The sequence below is a fragment of the Mustela nigripes genome, chromosome 6 (assembly GCF_022355385.1).
Source record: "Mustela nigripes isolate SB6536 chromosome 6, MUSNIG.SB6536, whole genome shotgun sequence".
Taxonomy (NCBI): Eukaryota; Metazoa; Chordata; class Mammalia; order Carnivora; family Mustelidae; genus Mustela; species Mustela nigripes.
In genome coordinates, this window is record NC_081562.1 from 30,862,003 (window position 1) to 30,878,437 (window position 16,435).

General features: G+C 37.0%; 1 protein-coding gene across 2 annotated transcripts in view; it reads left to right on the forward strand.

Annotated features, from left to right (window-relative positions):
• The window catches only part of KITLG (KIT ligand), a 90,891-nt gene that overhangs the window by 53,010 nt on the left and 21,446 nt on the right, over nucleotides 1-16,435 (forward strand). The window contains exons 4-6 of one of the 2 annotated variants that reach the window (XM_059402373.1): nucleotides 9,727-9,897; nucleotides 12,646-12,805; nucleotides 13,458-13,541. In XM_059402373.1, coding sequence (XP_059258356.1) covers nucleotides 9,727-9,897; nucleotides 12,646-12,805; nucleotides 13,458-13,541 — 415 coding nt within the window. The remainder of the gene's footprint in view (nucleotides 1-9,726; nucleotides 9,898-12,645; nucleotides 12,806-13,457; nucleotides 13,542-16,435) is intronic. The other variant, XM_059402374.1, reaches the window with a different exon arrangement.

Below are 16,435 nucleotides of genomic sequence, written 5' to 3' on the forward strand. Positions count from 1 at the left end.
CCAGCCGCATGCACATCCTCACGGGTTCCCCGTGGCCTCTGTTCCTCTGCACATGGTGGGACCTTTGATTCCAGTAACTCCAGACTCTAGGTTTCATTTTCGCTTCTGTAAGGGAGCCTTCCTTTTCCTCCTTGATGAAGCCAAATCCTCCGGTTGGAAACTCCCTTTGTGACCGTCTTCAAAGGAACAGTTTCCCGTTTATTTGTGTATTTACTTAATTGATAACCTTCGGCTTAGACCTGTAAACTTCATGAGGACAGGGATTGTCTATGTTTGCTCTGTTTTTATAGCATTAGTGCCTAATGACTGATAGGGACCTAATGAATAACTTGCTGAGAGAAAGTGAGGAAGGAAGGAGAAAAGTTCTCACGTAATCTCTTGTTATTCCTCTAAGGCACAAATTTGACCTGGATGGAGTCCACAGGATTATTGTGAGATGAATGCCTATAACGCCTCACACAATACCTGCACCTCAACATTATTGCCCTTCTTTTTTTTAGATATATGTACATTTTATTAAAAATCTTATGCATAAGGCATTATGCAATTTTTAGGAATCAGGGTTTCCTTGAGGCTCCTATTAAACTACTTTCATTGAGGACGCCTGGGTGGCTCAGTGGGTTAATGACCTGCCTTCGGCTCAGGTCATGATCTCAGGATCCTGGAATTGAGTCCCGCATTGAGCTCTCTGCTCAGCAGGGAACCTCTCCGCCTGCTTGTGATCTCTCTTTGTCAAATAAATAGGTAAAATCTTGAAAAAAATAAAAACTAAACTACTTTCATGGAGTCATTTCCATAATCAAGGACTTCCTCATTGTTCCAGAGACTAAAGGATCAACGCCCAATTCCTCAATCTGATGCTCATGACTCTTCCTAATCTTGCCTCATCTTATTATCTTTTATTTCTCAACACCAACCTGCCACCCCAGGAAGATGCATCCCTTTCTCCTAACATTACCGTGCTTATTCTCAACTCTAGGACTTGGCTCAGGGCTACTGCCCTTCGCCACGAATGCCCTTCCCTCTTCCATCCACTCATGCCGGTTCTACTGCCCAGTCATGTAGTATCTTGCCCCTGAAAGCAACCTCATGACCCTCTTTATCCGAGGCCAGGAGGAGATCCCCCTTTCTCCCCAGAGCCATTTCCTACTGTTCGAGACCCAGCTCTCTTTGGAAAAACTGGCATTACCCCTGCTCTGCTTGACTCGGGGAGACACGGTGGTCAGTAACACCAACATGGGATCTGGTCTGTGGACCCTACCTTTTAGTTCATCATCTCTGCATTTTTATAGAATTTGTCCATTTTGGATACCTGTTCATTTTGAGTACCTGATCGTATATGGCTTACAGAGCTGTTTAAAATTGTATGTGTTATGTATTTGTCTCAACGTGTTGTGAGAAATAATTAAGATCGGAAAAAGTCCAAGATATAGGATATATACATTTGTTAGAGGCTACCATTATTTTGTCATGCTTTCTCTTTTTACTGTCTTATTTAGGGATTTATTTAGGAAAGATTAGGGGTCAAATCTTTCACTCCTCTGTATTTCTCTGCCATTCAAGGAGGTAGGTATTACTCAAAAAATTGCTCACCAATAAACATTTAACTGTTGTCAAAATATGTCCCGATTCCCAGATGTTAAAGGAGTCCATGTTACTTGTTTAGAGTTCTTTGGTTCTCACTAACAGTAATGAATTGAAACTTAAAGAAGGAAAGCAGAGGGGTGCCTGGGTGGCTCAGTGGGTTAAGCCTCTGCCTTCAGCTCAGGGTCCTGGGATCGAGTCCCGCATCGGACTCTACTTGGCAGGGAGCCTGCTTGCTCCTCTCTCTTTCTCTGCCTGCCTCTCTGCCTACTTGTGATTTCACTCTGTCAAATAAATAAATAAGATCTTTAAAAAAAAAAAAAAAAGAAAGCAAAAAAAAAAAAATTCTAGTTATAAGGATGCTTAAGAGAACAGCATTCTAGTAAAAGGGCAAGGATGTGGCCAGGCTTCATGAAGGGATTCCAGCCAGTACCGGAAAACTACCGGGTCTCCCTTTTCCTCTCTCTGAGTCTCTGCATCTCTGCCTTATGCTGTTCTGTCTGTGCAGAATTTCTTTGTGTTCCGGTCATCTGGTGAAATGTAGCTACCCCAGACTCCCAACTTCATATATCTGCGGTTGTGGCGCTGCTCAGAGATGGCTTAGTTTCTATTACCTACCGGCTTGGGGTAGGGACTTTCCGATTGGTCCAACTGGCTGAGGATCTACCATTATCCAGTTAAGCCATAGGGCAAGTTTCCTAGTTGTTGGTAAGGATCCTGAGGCTCAACCCCTAGGATTAGAAGTACTTCCTAGAGAAACAGATTAAATCCTCCAAGTAGATACTGTACTTACCTACTTATACCTCCTATATAAAAAGAAAGTATTTTTTTAGTGCATAGGTATAAAATATTAAATGAATAAAATATAACATTAAATACTATTTTTAAGTAGCTCTTTTGTGTACTCAAACTACAGGACCCATCTTAATTAGTGATTATATGAAGATACTCTTCAGAATAGCTAGGCCATTACTGTCTGGTAGAAACATAATGGAAGCCATATGTGTAATCTTAAAAATTGTTCAGTGGCCACATTTAAAAAAAAAAAAAGTAAAAAGGAACAGGGGAATAAGTAAAATAGTTTTTTTTTGTTTTGTTTTGTTTTTTAATATTTTATTTATTTATTTGACAGAGAGAGAGATCACAAGTAGGCAGAGAGGCAGGCAGAGAGAGAGAGGGAAGCAGGCTCCCTGCTGAGCAGAGAGCCCGATGAGGGGCTCGACCCCAGGACCCTGAGATCATGACCTGAGCCGAAGGCAGAGGCCTAACCCACTGAGCCACCCAGGTGCCCCAGTAAAATAGTTTTTATTGTAATATATCCAAAATAACATTTTACCTTCTCAAACTAAATTAATGGAATATTTTAAATTTTTTCATATTCAAAATCCACTGTGTATTTCACACCTATAGCACACTTCAGTGCAGATATTAAATTTTCGTCAGAAATATTTACTCCTTTCAATTTTCATAAAATTTACAATTGAAAGTGCAGATTCATATACCAGAGTTTTTCCAAATATACTTAAAAGTTTTCCAGGCCTGGGGCAGCTGGTGTGGCTTGGTCAGTTGAGCATCTGACTCTTGATTTGGGCTCTGGTGGTGATCTCAGAGTTGTGAGATCCAGCCCCGCGTGGGGCTCCATGCCCAGCACAGTCTGCTTGAGATGCTCTCTCCCCTCCCTCTGCCCCTCTCCCAGCTTGCATGTGCTCTCTAAATAAATAAATAAAATCTTCAAAAAAAAAAAAAAACCTCAAAAACCACACTTCCTCCAGTCACTGAATTGTATTGATTTTTTTACTTTAAACAAGTTAAGTAAAATTAAAATTTTAGTGCTTCAATCAGCCAAGCTATAGTTTGTGTGGTAAGTAGCCACAGGGGCTAATAGCCCCCGTATTGGCTAGTACAGATTAGACAGACCCTGGTATTTTATGGAGAAACATGAAGCTCTGAATAGATTAAGTGACTTGACTAAAAACCACAAAGTGTGTGAATAGTTGGGACTAGACAGTGAGCTTCTTGTTCATCATTTCTGCCCTTACCTGGCCATGCCATTCCTCCGTCACTGTGCCATTTTGGGTGAGGATCAGAGACCATTTATAGGCCTGCCCTGGGAAATAACACATATTTATAGTGTTTGGACTGATTACCAGCTTAATCAGATTGAGGTTTCTACATCACTTTAATCCAAGCAAGAACATGAGAGTCAGATGCCTGAAGAGAATACTGAAGACCCAAATGAATTGTTTAGGCAGAAGACCAAAATAAATCATGACAAAACCAGCTTCTCCAAAAGGTAGTTAAGATTTTAGAGATTCCATACCAGCATTGGGAGCACACACTGTTTTGCAAAGTGCTTTGATAGAAATGTTTGAAATTTGCCTGCCTTGGAATGTTTGAGAGTAGCAGGGGAGTGTGTTCTCCAGCCCTAAGGGTAAATACTAGAAGGAGAATAAAGAAAGTCCACTAAAGACGACTGGCATTTGCTGTCTGGGTGTGACAGTTGGCTCGGAGAAATTTATTTTCATCATTAGGACTCTGAATTCATTGAACTGACACAGAAAGAGCCATTTCCACTCTCCAGAGCTCTCTTACTTGAGTCGAAGGACCAGTATGCGTGGTCCAGATGTGAGACCGTAAGACTCATGGTCACCTTTATGGAAAGCAAATACTGCAGCTGTACGTGCTTTATACCACTGATGAAAGAACTAGGTGAGTCCTGGCGTTCTCATGTTTCTGTTTTACATTTATTGTACAACCTTGAACAAACCACTTCACGGCTCTAGGTCTTGGTTTTCCCATTTCTGAAATTGGTGGGACTGGAGCAGGTGGTCTAATGCATTCCTTCCAGATCTCAACTCTAGTGATTCTCAATGGCATGGCTCTACGTTCTTTGGATCTCTCAGCCTGGAGGTCAATGCTGGAAGCACAAGAAGAAAGAAAGGAATGCTTTGTGCCTTGGGCATTCATACCTCTAATTCTGACCAGACTGAGGTTTCTCACACATACACACACACACACACACATTAAAGCAAAGAAAACTAAAACAATCTACCTGGGCAGTAAGGCTGGTAATCAGATTAGATGGATTAGAAGAAAGGGTGCACGCTGTGGATATTCCTTAGAGGGTTCATGGTTTATGAGTCAGGGCTTTTCTCCCTAAGAATCACTAATGGAGTCATTACCCCAGCTCCTTTGTAGGGAACTCTCACAATGTAGATACCTGCATTAGGACCACTAAGGAAGGCCACAGGTCTCTCTCTACTGAGAGCTACCAAATGGAGGGTAGCACCAAGTATGCGTGAAATGTTATATTTTATAGTATGTTTTTTCCAGTGAAAGCTAATGGTACCTGCTCTTAGAGACTTCCTGTGCATCTAAGACTGATGCAGAATAATGTGTAAACTTATTTTAGCTTATAAACCAGAACAATTTCTTGAAAGGAGGAGGGGATAGAGAAGAGAAAGGCATGCCAGACTGAGGAAGTCCCCAGGGCATTTGTAAAGCACCCAGTTTCAGCCACGGTCTCGAATGTATCAGTTCTGGGACTGCAGAGGTGTTATATCACATATCATATAGTATCTATTTTATATGCTCATATAGGACCCACTTTAAATTTATGTGTGGTTTTAGAATGTGCATAGATATTTTCATTATTGGTCTTTGGAAGCAGTCCTATTCCTACTTATGTTTAGAATGCTTTTAAGTATAGTAGTTTTTATATCTTTTATTTCATCATTTAGTTAAATCATTAACTTGGTTATGGTACTTTAAAATCCCTTAGGAATTTTACAGCTTTTTTTTAGATTTTATTTTTTTGACAGAGAAAGATGCAGCGAGAGAGGGAACACAAGCAGGGGGAGTGGGAGAGAGAGAGAAGCAGGCTTCCTGCCAAGCAGGGAGCCTGATAGGGAGCTCGATCCCAGGACCCCAGGATTATGACCTGAGCCGAAGGCAGATGCCTAACCATCTGAGCCACCCAGGAGCCCCAGGAATTTTTCATCTTTTGAACAAATCTTCAGTGGTGATGGCATAGTAGCAGGTCAAGAATTATAGATGAATTGATTCAGTTAGCATTTTAGAATGATACATATTACATAGGAATTGAAAGCATGTTTTTCCAGTAGTCTTAGCCGGAGTTGCTGTAATTAACCCAGCAAATATAAGAAAGAAGCTACCAGGAAAGAAGATAAGAAATTGAGAGTCTGGGGTTAAGGAAAACCCAGGCAGATTTTCCCTTTCAAAGCAAGGAATATGTTTTGTTTTGCATGTATATGCAGGAATGGAACTTTAAATTATATGTACTTCAAGAATTTGACAGGTACCTCTTACCTCACTTCTTTGGCCTCCTGTGTGGTTTTATCAACTTTCCTAATTCTTCACATTCTTCTGCTAGTAAAATAGAGAACATTATTTGTATCTTACATTCTTCTGATGAATGTTGTGAGTTGATATTTATACAGAACTATTTAAACTATTTAAGCTTAAAATGGTTTCTGAAAGCTAAGGAATAGTGATGATAATGCCTGTTATTAAGGCAAAGGGAAAAATTACATTTGGGAAACTTACAGCCTTCAATCATGTTTCTTAATCATAATCTTAGAAGAGTCAGAAAGCAGATATATTATCTCACAAATGAAATGATGAGTTTCCTATGTTTCATTCTATTATATTTAATTAAAAAGAAAATATGATCTAGTCAAAGCTGGTTTTCTTGCAGACAGGTCAAAACTGGCTGATACCTAATTTTGTTTCAGCCTCAGAGCTATCTTTAATAAGTCCAAGAATCCTAAAAAGCTAACATGTGACTCTTTAAGCAAATTAATGAAAAGATAGAACTCTGAATTGATTATACAGTATTTTTCCCAAGGAAATTTGGCAAGAATGAATAATGAATGAACTACAATTTACAAGATGTTTAGAAATGTGATTTTCAGTAGTGTAGTAGTACAGAAGCTCATATTAACAAGCAGAGAATTCTTCATAAGTTATAAAGGGCAAGTTTTGGGCTAAGATTAGATGTGAGAGTTCCAGGATTTAACTGTAAGAAATTATAAGTTAAGGCTAGAAAATTTTTGCTAGGAAAAGTTGGTTGCTTCAGTTGTTGATTGGGTATGTGAAAGCTGGGGACCGTGGGGGACCGTGAGTGGCGGTGAGGGCATTGTCATAGCTAAATAAGAACTTAAATACAGAATGGAAACAAAGAGTTCAGCCGAAAATAGAGATAAACAGAAATGGTGGCCGTAAGCACCAGAGTTCCCTGGTTTAAAAATAAGAAACCTGTGACCAAAATCATTTCTAACCACAAAAAAGGAAAAGGGGGAAAAAAAACAAAAACAAAACAAAAAAAACCCCTGCTCACTTAAGGCGCCAAGACTAGCAGAAACTAAGGGAGTACCTTAGTTCAGAATAAGGGAATTTGATTTTGGTTTTTCTATGTCAGAAGATTTGAGGGAAGGATAGACAAGCATATTGATAAAAGTGGAGTGAAGACAGGGTTTAAAGAGACTGACACCTAGAATCTGCTTGCCACAGAAAAATTTGCACAATTACAACGGAATGAATTAATTGGAGAAGGCTGCACCACCATATAAATACTCTTCAAACAGTTATTTGCAGTTTGTGCTGTATCCCATATCCTAGGAAATCTGCCCCTTGCTGACAGGGCTGACTGTCTAAAAGGGAATTATCACTGTTTAAATGGAGGGAGACTTGGAGAGCGATTCAGTCCCAAAGGAAAGAGTGACATTTTGGAAAGAGACCTGTGAATGATGCAAATGTGAACTTGCATGTGCTTGAGATAAGCACTGATTAAACAAAACAAAGAATCCATTCTGAACATACTTTGGAAACACATAGTCTTTGAGAACTTGGTTGATGAGTTGAGTGAAATGGCCTAATAGAACTAATTCCCATTTGGGGGTTTGTTTATTCTACTTTTCTGAAGCCAGAGCCAACACTTTTGAAAGTTTTGAATGACATTTCGTGCTTCCAGGAATTGGGGCTTACCAATTTGTAGATAAACCCGTTTCCTTTTTGGCTGTGTTATATTAATTAAAACTGTTCTGTTAAATGAATAGAAGATAGCCCCCTTGTATAATTTAGGATAAATTACTTGGCCTTCCCCCATAGATATATTCTGCTGGTAGGAAGGGAAATCTAGTGGTTTGGTTCGTTTTACATGGCATCAGCTCCTCCCTATAATATTTTTATTACAGCAGAAGTTATTTTAGATTTGTTAGGATCTTATAAACCAAGGCAATTATAGCTATCCCCAATCTTATTTTTCTCACTTGTTATATTTTAGCAGAGTTTAAAAAAAAAAAATTCAGAGCTTCTACTTAAAAGATCTTTAAAGAAGAAAACATAGTGTTAAAGTATACAAAGTATATGAACTTATTTTATGTAATTATTTTAAGTAATGTTACACTGATTTTAAAAAATAGAATGGGTTTTAATATATCAAAGAGATTTTTTTCCTAATAATCTAAGCCTTTATTGGCCCAGAGCCATTTATAACAGAGGCTGGAAAACTATAGGCCAGATCCAATCCACTGCTTGATTTTAATGGTCAGTCAGCTGAGGTTGGTTTTTACAGATGAATGTTCACAGTCTATTTGATAATAGAGAATATTTTGAAACCCAGCTAAACAAAATGTTGACCCAAAATAATTTCATTCTTATTGGTAGACCTATGTTACAAGAGATGAAATTTGATGATTATGCAAAAGACATATTTAATTATTGTGACTACATTTTAATTTTGTAATAAGTTTTATAGAAATTCGCTTTCTCTCTATAATTGCACCTACATAATATCCTTTATTTTCGTCTCTTGGTATGTAAAGCCTAAAATACGGATTACCTAGCCCTTTATAGAAAGTGTCGACCCCTGACACAGAGTATTTTTTTCTCATTCATTTTTTATTCACTCATGCATTTGTTCAACAAATAGTTTCTGAGCAATTTTCCCATGCCAGACAGTTCTAGGCTGTGTCTAGAACTGCCTTCATAAAACTTACTTTCAAGTTATGTGCATCATCTCCTCACAACTAATTTGTTCTGTTATTCCCATTCTATAGAGAGGTTCAGAGACTTTATGCAGCTTTTCTGGAGTTTCTCAGCCCAAATTGAACCCCAGTTATACCTGACTATACACATTTGAACTTCTAACCTAATGGGTAGGGCTCGCTTCAGGGACATGTCTCCATGATTGGTTTAATGCTCTGCTGTCACCATCTTAATAATTATTCATTCTTGAACAAATTATTCATTCTTGAACAAATTTTGCACTTGGCTCTACAAATTATGTAGCTGGCTTGCTGCAAAGATAAAAGTGCTTCTCTCTGAGACCATTCTCCTGCCAGGGCTGTTTGTTTTTTAAATAACCAGATGAATTTATCTATGAAGAAGTCTTAGAATCTATCAAGCACTTTGGAAAAATAAGCTATTTTTAACCCACTGTTTCATATTCCAGTTCACCAAAAGACTTCAAGTCCTTGAGGGCTAGGACTCTCTCCTACAATGTTTTTTTCTTTTTTTCTTTTTTTTTTTGGATAACTCCCTCTATGCCTAAAACTGTTCTAAGAACATTGTGAGTGAGTAAAGTGAGTAAACCTTGTCAAGGCTAAGACTTGGTTCCATCTTTAATTTACTTCCATGGAAGACCAACATTCTTCTTCTTCTTCTTCCTTTTCTTCTTCTTCTTCTTCTTTTTTTTTTTTTTTTAATTTTATTTATTTATTTGACACACACAGAGAGAAAGTGCACAAGCAGGGGGAGCAGCAGACAGAGGGAGAGGGAGAAGATCTCTCCACTGAGCAGGGAACCCCATGGGAGTCTCAGTCCCAAGACCCTGGGATCATGACCTGAGCCAAAGGCAGACATAACCAGCTGAGCCACCCAGATGCCCAAAAGAGCAACATTCTTTACCATCAGTACTTTGTTCACATCTTTATTCATTTGCAAATTTAGAAGCAGATGTTACATCTGAGTTAAACAAAACACAAGAACTGACCTGTTCTGATATAAGGAAATTCTTTGTCCAGCAGTGACCAAAACATTAATGTCTTTGAAGAAGGATGCTTCAAGTTTACTGTATTTATAACAGATTTGTTTATCTTCCTTTCTTTCAATTTCTTGCAGCCTAGTCATTGTTGGATAAGAGTGATGGTGGAACAGTTGTCAGTCAGCTTAACTGATCTTCTGGACAAGTTTTCAAATATTTCTGAAGGCTTGAGTAATTACTCTATCATAGACAAACTTGTGAAAATAGTGGACGACCTTGTGGAGTGCATGGAGGAACACTCATCTGAGGTAAATTTGTATTCCTTGGGATGGCTTCTTACTACTCTTCTCTAAGACCTATGCTGATTGGGGGTGGCAAGGGTGGGTGGTGTCTTTTATTTGTGAAATGTTCCATTAAAGAAAGTTTTTCAAGGTGAGCACAGAAAATAGGTGGTTATAGTCACACTGAAATTCTGGAATATACCTTAAGGCTTAGATGTCATTTAATATAAAATAAAATTTATTCACACTACAATGTAAAAAAAAAAAAAACAATGCCCTTTATTTTGTTAGGGAAGTCCTCATAACTCACCTTTTAGGTTACAAATGTTCATTTACCTTTAAATGGAAAATTGCCAGGGCGCCTGGGTGACTCAGTGGGTTAAAGCCTCTACCTTCAGCTCGGGTCATGATCCCAGGGTCCTGGGATCGAGCCCCACATCAGGCTTTCTGCTCCACGGGGAGCTTGCTTCCTCCTCCTCTCTCTCTCTGCCTGCCTCTCTGCCTACGTGTGATCTCTGTCAAATAAATAAATAAATAAATAAATCTTTAAAAAAAAAAGGAAAATTGCCTATAACGAACACTTAGACTTAACCTATTCATAGTAATCATGTCACAACAGTGAATTTTACCATCGCCAGGCCATTTGATGATTAGCTGTCACCAGCTTCAGAATGTGGGCCTGGCAGGGCTGTGAGATTGAAGTATATTGACGAGGCAATGTATAGAGATTAAGAATGATGTGTTAGAGTTCAAATTCTGACTTTGTCACTAGTTTACCTTTGTGAACTTAACCTCTCTGTGTTCACTCTCCTTATCCCTAGAATGACCGTGACGGGATCCATCTCATGGAGCTGACATTAGATGATCCGTGATTAGTGCCTTAGGACCATGTCTGGCAAAATAAATCCTAATAAACATTTTAATTATTATTTTAGAATACCACACTCCATAATAAAATAGGTCTTGGAAGACCTGCTTTGGCATAGAGTTCACAATTCATTGTCTGCCCTACAGGCCTTCTAGGTGTTTAAATATGTTTTAGAGATCATTCTGTAGTGTAAAACTTAAATATTTCTCCAAATTCCAGTTTCTCTGTAAGACCCAATATTCATCCCCTTTGTGTTCACACTTGGAATTCTTACCGCACTAAGAGCCTCCTCACTACATCTCATCACATCTGTTGCTTTGCTTTTTAATTTCTAAATTAGTGTGTCTTACAGTCTATGACGTTTTAGAATTAACATGTCTTTTTATATCATAGTAGTACAAATAGGGTTCTGATGGCAGTGATAAGAGGCAGAGGTCACAAAAAGTAGGGCATCTGAGGAACAATGTCGTGAAGGAAATAATCCACCACAGGGGCTTGAAAGATGAGTTAAGTATTAGGTAAATGGTGATGTCAAGAAGAGCATCCCAGATACTGAAGAGTATTCATTTGCTAATCATGACACTGTGGCTAGAACCCAAGTGGTATTTCTCTATTGTTTTTGGAGATGGAGTTAATATGTATACAGCACTTAGTGCGGTTCATAGCAAGTACTTACATGGGTGTTATTGTTACCTACTTTTATTTATAGACAGTCATGCATGTATGAATTCCTAAAATAAAGTCTGGTTTGCTTTCCTGGGGAATTTCTAGAAATTAATCATACTTATTTCTTTTATAACTTGGTTCTTTTGCTCAGCATTATGTTTATAAGATATATCCACTTTGAGGCATAGAGCTGAAATTAAGTTTTTCCTGCTTATAGAATGGACTTAATATACTGATATTTATTAAACCACTTTTTTAAAAAATAAATTTAAATTCAGTTGACCAATATATCGTCCATCATTAGCTTCAGGTGTAGAGTTCAGTAATTCATCAGTTGCTTATAACACTCAGTGCTCATCACATCACGTGCCTTCCTTAATGCCTAGCACTAGGTTACCTGATCCCCCCCCACTTCCCCTCCAGCAGCCCTCAGTGGGTTTCCTATAGTTAAGAGTCTCTCATGGTTAAACCACTCTTCTGTTGTTTGATGTAAGGGTTATATTACACTGTTGCTAAGAACTTTTCTTTGTATGTCTCCTCGCATGTATGTGCAAGAGCTTCTCTAGCGCATTCACCCAAAGTGGGATTTCTGGGTTACAGAATGGGCACATGTCCAACCTTACCAAACGCACCAAGTTATATTATTCTACCAATATATAGAGTCCCCCTTTTCCGTATTCTTCCCACTATTTAGTATTATCTGACTTTTTAATCTGGGGCTATTTTGAGCATGTGTTATAAGAGGGATTTTTTAAAATAAAATAAATAAAATATTTAAAAAATATATATAAATATGTAAATAAATGTATAAAATATAAATGACATATATTTAGAGCATATGTTATGAGGTATTTTTTAATAAAAATAAATATAAAAAATAAAAATATATAAATAAATATATATTATAATATAATAAAGTTATAAATAAAAATAAAAAATAAAAGAATCATTATCTTAGTGAGCATCTTTAAAGAACAGTGTCTCTAATTTGTTGCTAACATTATTTTGTTTTGATACCCTATTCACCTTACCCCCACCACCACTTCATTCCTTTATCTGGAATTGAGCCCCAGACCAAAGTGGGGCTCAATTCCAGTACCAATTTGAATTATGTAGGTTAAGATAGTTGTCTAAAAGTGTTAGTTTTACTTGCATCTTTGGGGGACATTTTTATAGCCTGTTACCTCGACATCAGTTAGATCTGTAAACTGTCTGAAGAATATAATCCTGTTTTCTTCCAGAATGTAAAAAAATCACCTAAGAACCCAGAACCCAGGCATTTTACCCCTGAAGATTTCTTCAGAATTTTTAACAGATCCATTGATGCCCTCAAGGACTTGGAAACAGTGGCATCTAAAACTAGTGAATGTGTGCTCCCTTCAACATTAAGTCCTGAAAAAGGTAAGACAAATAAGAATTTCCAATTCATATGTGAAAAGCAAGCTTGAATCTTGTATATATAGGTAAGACTCTACCTCTGACCCAAATATATGTGTAGCTAGAGAAAGATGTATGTGTACATGTCTAACACAGAGACATATATAAATGGCATGAAAGAAATAATCAGTTGATTTGTTGGTTTTCAAACCAAAGCAACACTTGTCATTTTCAAATATAAGAATTTTCTGTTGGTAAACAATATGGGAGGTAGATTTATCTGATACTTGCTTGTATTGTATAGTGTGTGTTACTCTTCATCTCCAGTTTTCTTAATGTTCCCTTTTCAAGCCTTTTCCTTAAGGTCTACCTCTGAGTCATGAATTCTGATCTTTACCAGTTACTCAGTATTGAGACTTGTTTTCCCACTGGGAAAATCTGTATTACTTATGTTTGTTAAGTATACAGGCAATGAATCTTTGCCCTGTAAGGTGACTGTGATGAATTTCTTAATTAAAATAGAACAGGACCCAGTAAGAAATAAATAGGATCTGAATAATCAAAATTTGGGAAGCAGACCTTGAAAGTACTCTGGTATTGCACTTCAACCTTTTGCACACTCTGTAATTTATGTAAATCACCATGCAACACTGACACATTATTGCTTTCTATTTAGATTCCAGAGTCAGTGTCACAAAACCATTTATGTTACCCCCTGTTGCAGCCAGCTCCCTTAGGAATGACAGCAGTAGCAGTAATAGTAAGTACATACGTCTGATTTAATGCATGCATGGCTCCAGTTAGCACCTATGGGAGTATTGCATGGGCTTTAAAGGAAATTTCTGCAATTATAATATTAATACTGTTCTGGTACTATTCTTCCTGTTACAATCTTCCTGAGAATTAAATATTAGGTTTCTATGTAAGTGATGAATCAGTAAATTCTACTCCTGAAATCAATATTATACTATATGTGAACTAACTAGAATTTAAATGAAAATTTGGGGGTGCCTGGGTGGCTCAGTTGCTTAAGCGTCTGATTCTTGGTTTTGGCTCAAGTCCTGATTTCAGGGTCATGAGATTAAGCCCCGCATGGGCTCCTCACTCAGCATGGAATCTGCTTGAGATTCTTTCTCCCTCTCTGTCTGCCCTTCCTGCTTGTGTGCACTCTCTCTCTTTCTCAAATTAATAAATATTTTTTAAAAAAATTTTTTAATAAGTAAATAAATATTAGTTTTGTAGGAATGGGTTTCCCTACAACCCAAGATGATCTTTAGAGTATTGGGCCAAAATCTGTTAAGATTGTTTTAAATAAGTCATATAGTTACTTTTAGAAATATGATTTAAGCTTTATTCATTGTCAACTTAATATATTTGTTGTGGGATTTGCCTGACAAAATGGAATTTTAAAATTGAAAGTACAGATGTTGGTTGTATTAGAATTCTAAGGATATTTTCAGTTTTGCTATATCAGTATTTACAATTTTATATTTGTGCATCTGATGATTTTATTTACTATAAAATAATGTTAGAAGAGAATATGCTTCTTCGCCTTAAATTTATGTGCTCTTTGACTAAGGACCCAATTTCCTGGTAGTTTGATGTCCTCCTTTTAAATACAGGGAAGGTCGTTATAAAGGTCATTGGATTTTACTAAATATTCTGATCCTCTAGTTTCAAGGAAGCTGTAGAAGGAAAAAAAATCATCCTATGATCTTAGTTTAAAAAGTTATCCCTTAATTTAGTAATGGCGGGGCGCCTGGTGGCTCAGTGGATTAAGCCGCTGCCTTCGGCTCAGGTCATGATCTCAGGGTCCTGGGATCGAGCCCCACATTGGGCTCTCTGCTCAGCAGGGAGCCTGCATCCCTCTCTCTCTCTCTGCCTCCCCATCTACTTGTGATTTCTTTCTGTCAAATAAATAAATAAAATCTTTAAAAAAAAAAAAGACTTAGTAATGGGGTACTGTCATATGTTCAAGGACATAGAGAGGACCTACCTATAAAAAGTAATAATCAATTTAGTACAAATCCACAATACCAGTTCTGTAATTCAGAAAAAATTTAAAAACCTCTAAAATCCATTTGTTTGGGAATTTTTGGCACCAAAACCTGACCTGACCTAAACTGAGATAAGGCTGTTTATAGTTTTTCTCCTTCTAAAAGTGAATATTTATAGATTTCACTATAGAAATATTGTGTTTGATCACAGCATGCTACCTAGACTTTGCTGAGGATATTATATACAATATCTGTAAGACAGAATCTTCTAAAATCTCAAAATTCTGAATTACAAAACATATCAGATCTGAAAAGTTTTAGAAAGAGACTGTGTTAACCAGTCAAGGTCTTTCTTACTAACTACTGATTTTATTTTATTAATCTTTTCAAAGATGCAACTTTTGGCTTCTTAATTTATATTTCATTGGTTTCTCATCTTTATTATTTCCTTCTTTTTTTTTTTTTAAAGATTTTATTTATTTATTTGACAGAGAGATTACAAGTAGGCAGAGAGGCAGGCAGAGAGAGAGAGGAGGAAGCAGGCTCCCTGCTGAGCAGAGAGCCCGATGCGGGACTCGATCCCAGGACCCTGAGATCATGACCTGAGCCAAGGCAGCAGCTTAACCCACTGAGCCGCCCAGGCGCCCTATTTCCTTCTTTTTACTTTGGGCTTAGTTTGTTCAGCTAAGTTGTAGTTGAAGTCCTTAAGGTTGAAAAGTTTGATTAGTGATTTAAGCCATTCTAATTTTCTGTTGGAAGCACTTAAAGTTATAAATTTTCTTGTAAGCAACTTTAGTTGCATCCCACACATTTTGATATATTGTGTTTCCATTATTTCTTCAAAAATATCTTTTAATTCTCCATGTGATTTCTTCTTTAATTCATGAGTAATTTAAAAGTGGGTTACTTAATGTCTAAAAATATGTAGTTTTTTTGGATATCTTATTGGTTTCTAAATTCTGTTGTCAGAAAACATACACTGTAATCTTTCAAAATTTATTGAAACTTATGTGTATCATTCAAATAATGAGTGTAGCATTCTAAAATTTGATCAAAATGGCTGATAATGTTCAGATCTTCCAAATGCTTATTAAATTTTTTTATCTAATTTTCTTTATCAACTACTAATAGAGGAACAGTAAAAATCTTTTATTTGTGGTTTTTGCCATTTCTCCTTTTGGTTATGTATTTTCTACTTCATATTTTGAAGCTGTATTATTAGGTGGGTATAGTGAAATAATCATCATTATCTCTGCTAGAATTCTTTGTCTTGAAGTGTATTTTGTCTGCGTTAGTGGAGCCAGTTTTTCTTAATGCTTACTGTTTTCATGGTATACCTTTCTTCTTTTCAACCTACTGTCTCTATTTTTAAAGATCATCTCTGGTAGTCAGTGTATAGTTGGGCCTTGCTATTTCAGCTAGGCTGTCTTTGACTTTTAATTAGAGTATTTTATCCATTTATATTTAATACAGTTATTGGTATGGTTGGATTTGGGCCTATCATTTATTTCCTATTTGCTTCATTTGTTTGTTTCTCCTTTCCAGATTGATTTTGGGTTAATTTTGTTAATTTTATTTTCAATAGCTCTCTTTGCATTATTTTATGGTTGTTTTAGGAATTACAGTATACATCTTGCAGTGTTCTACTTAATATTGT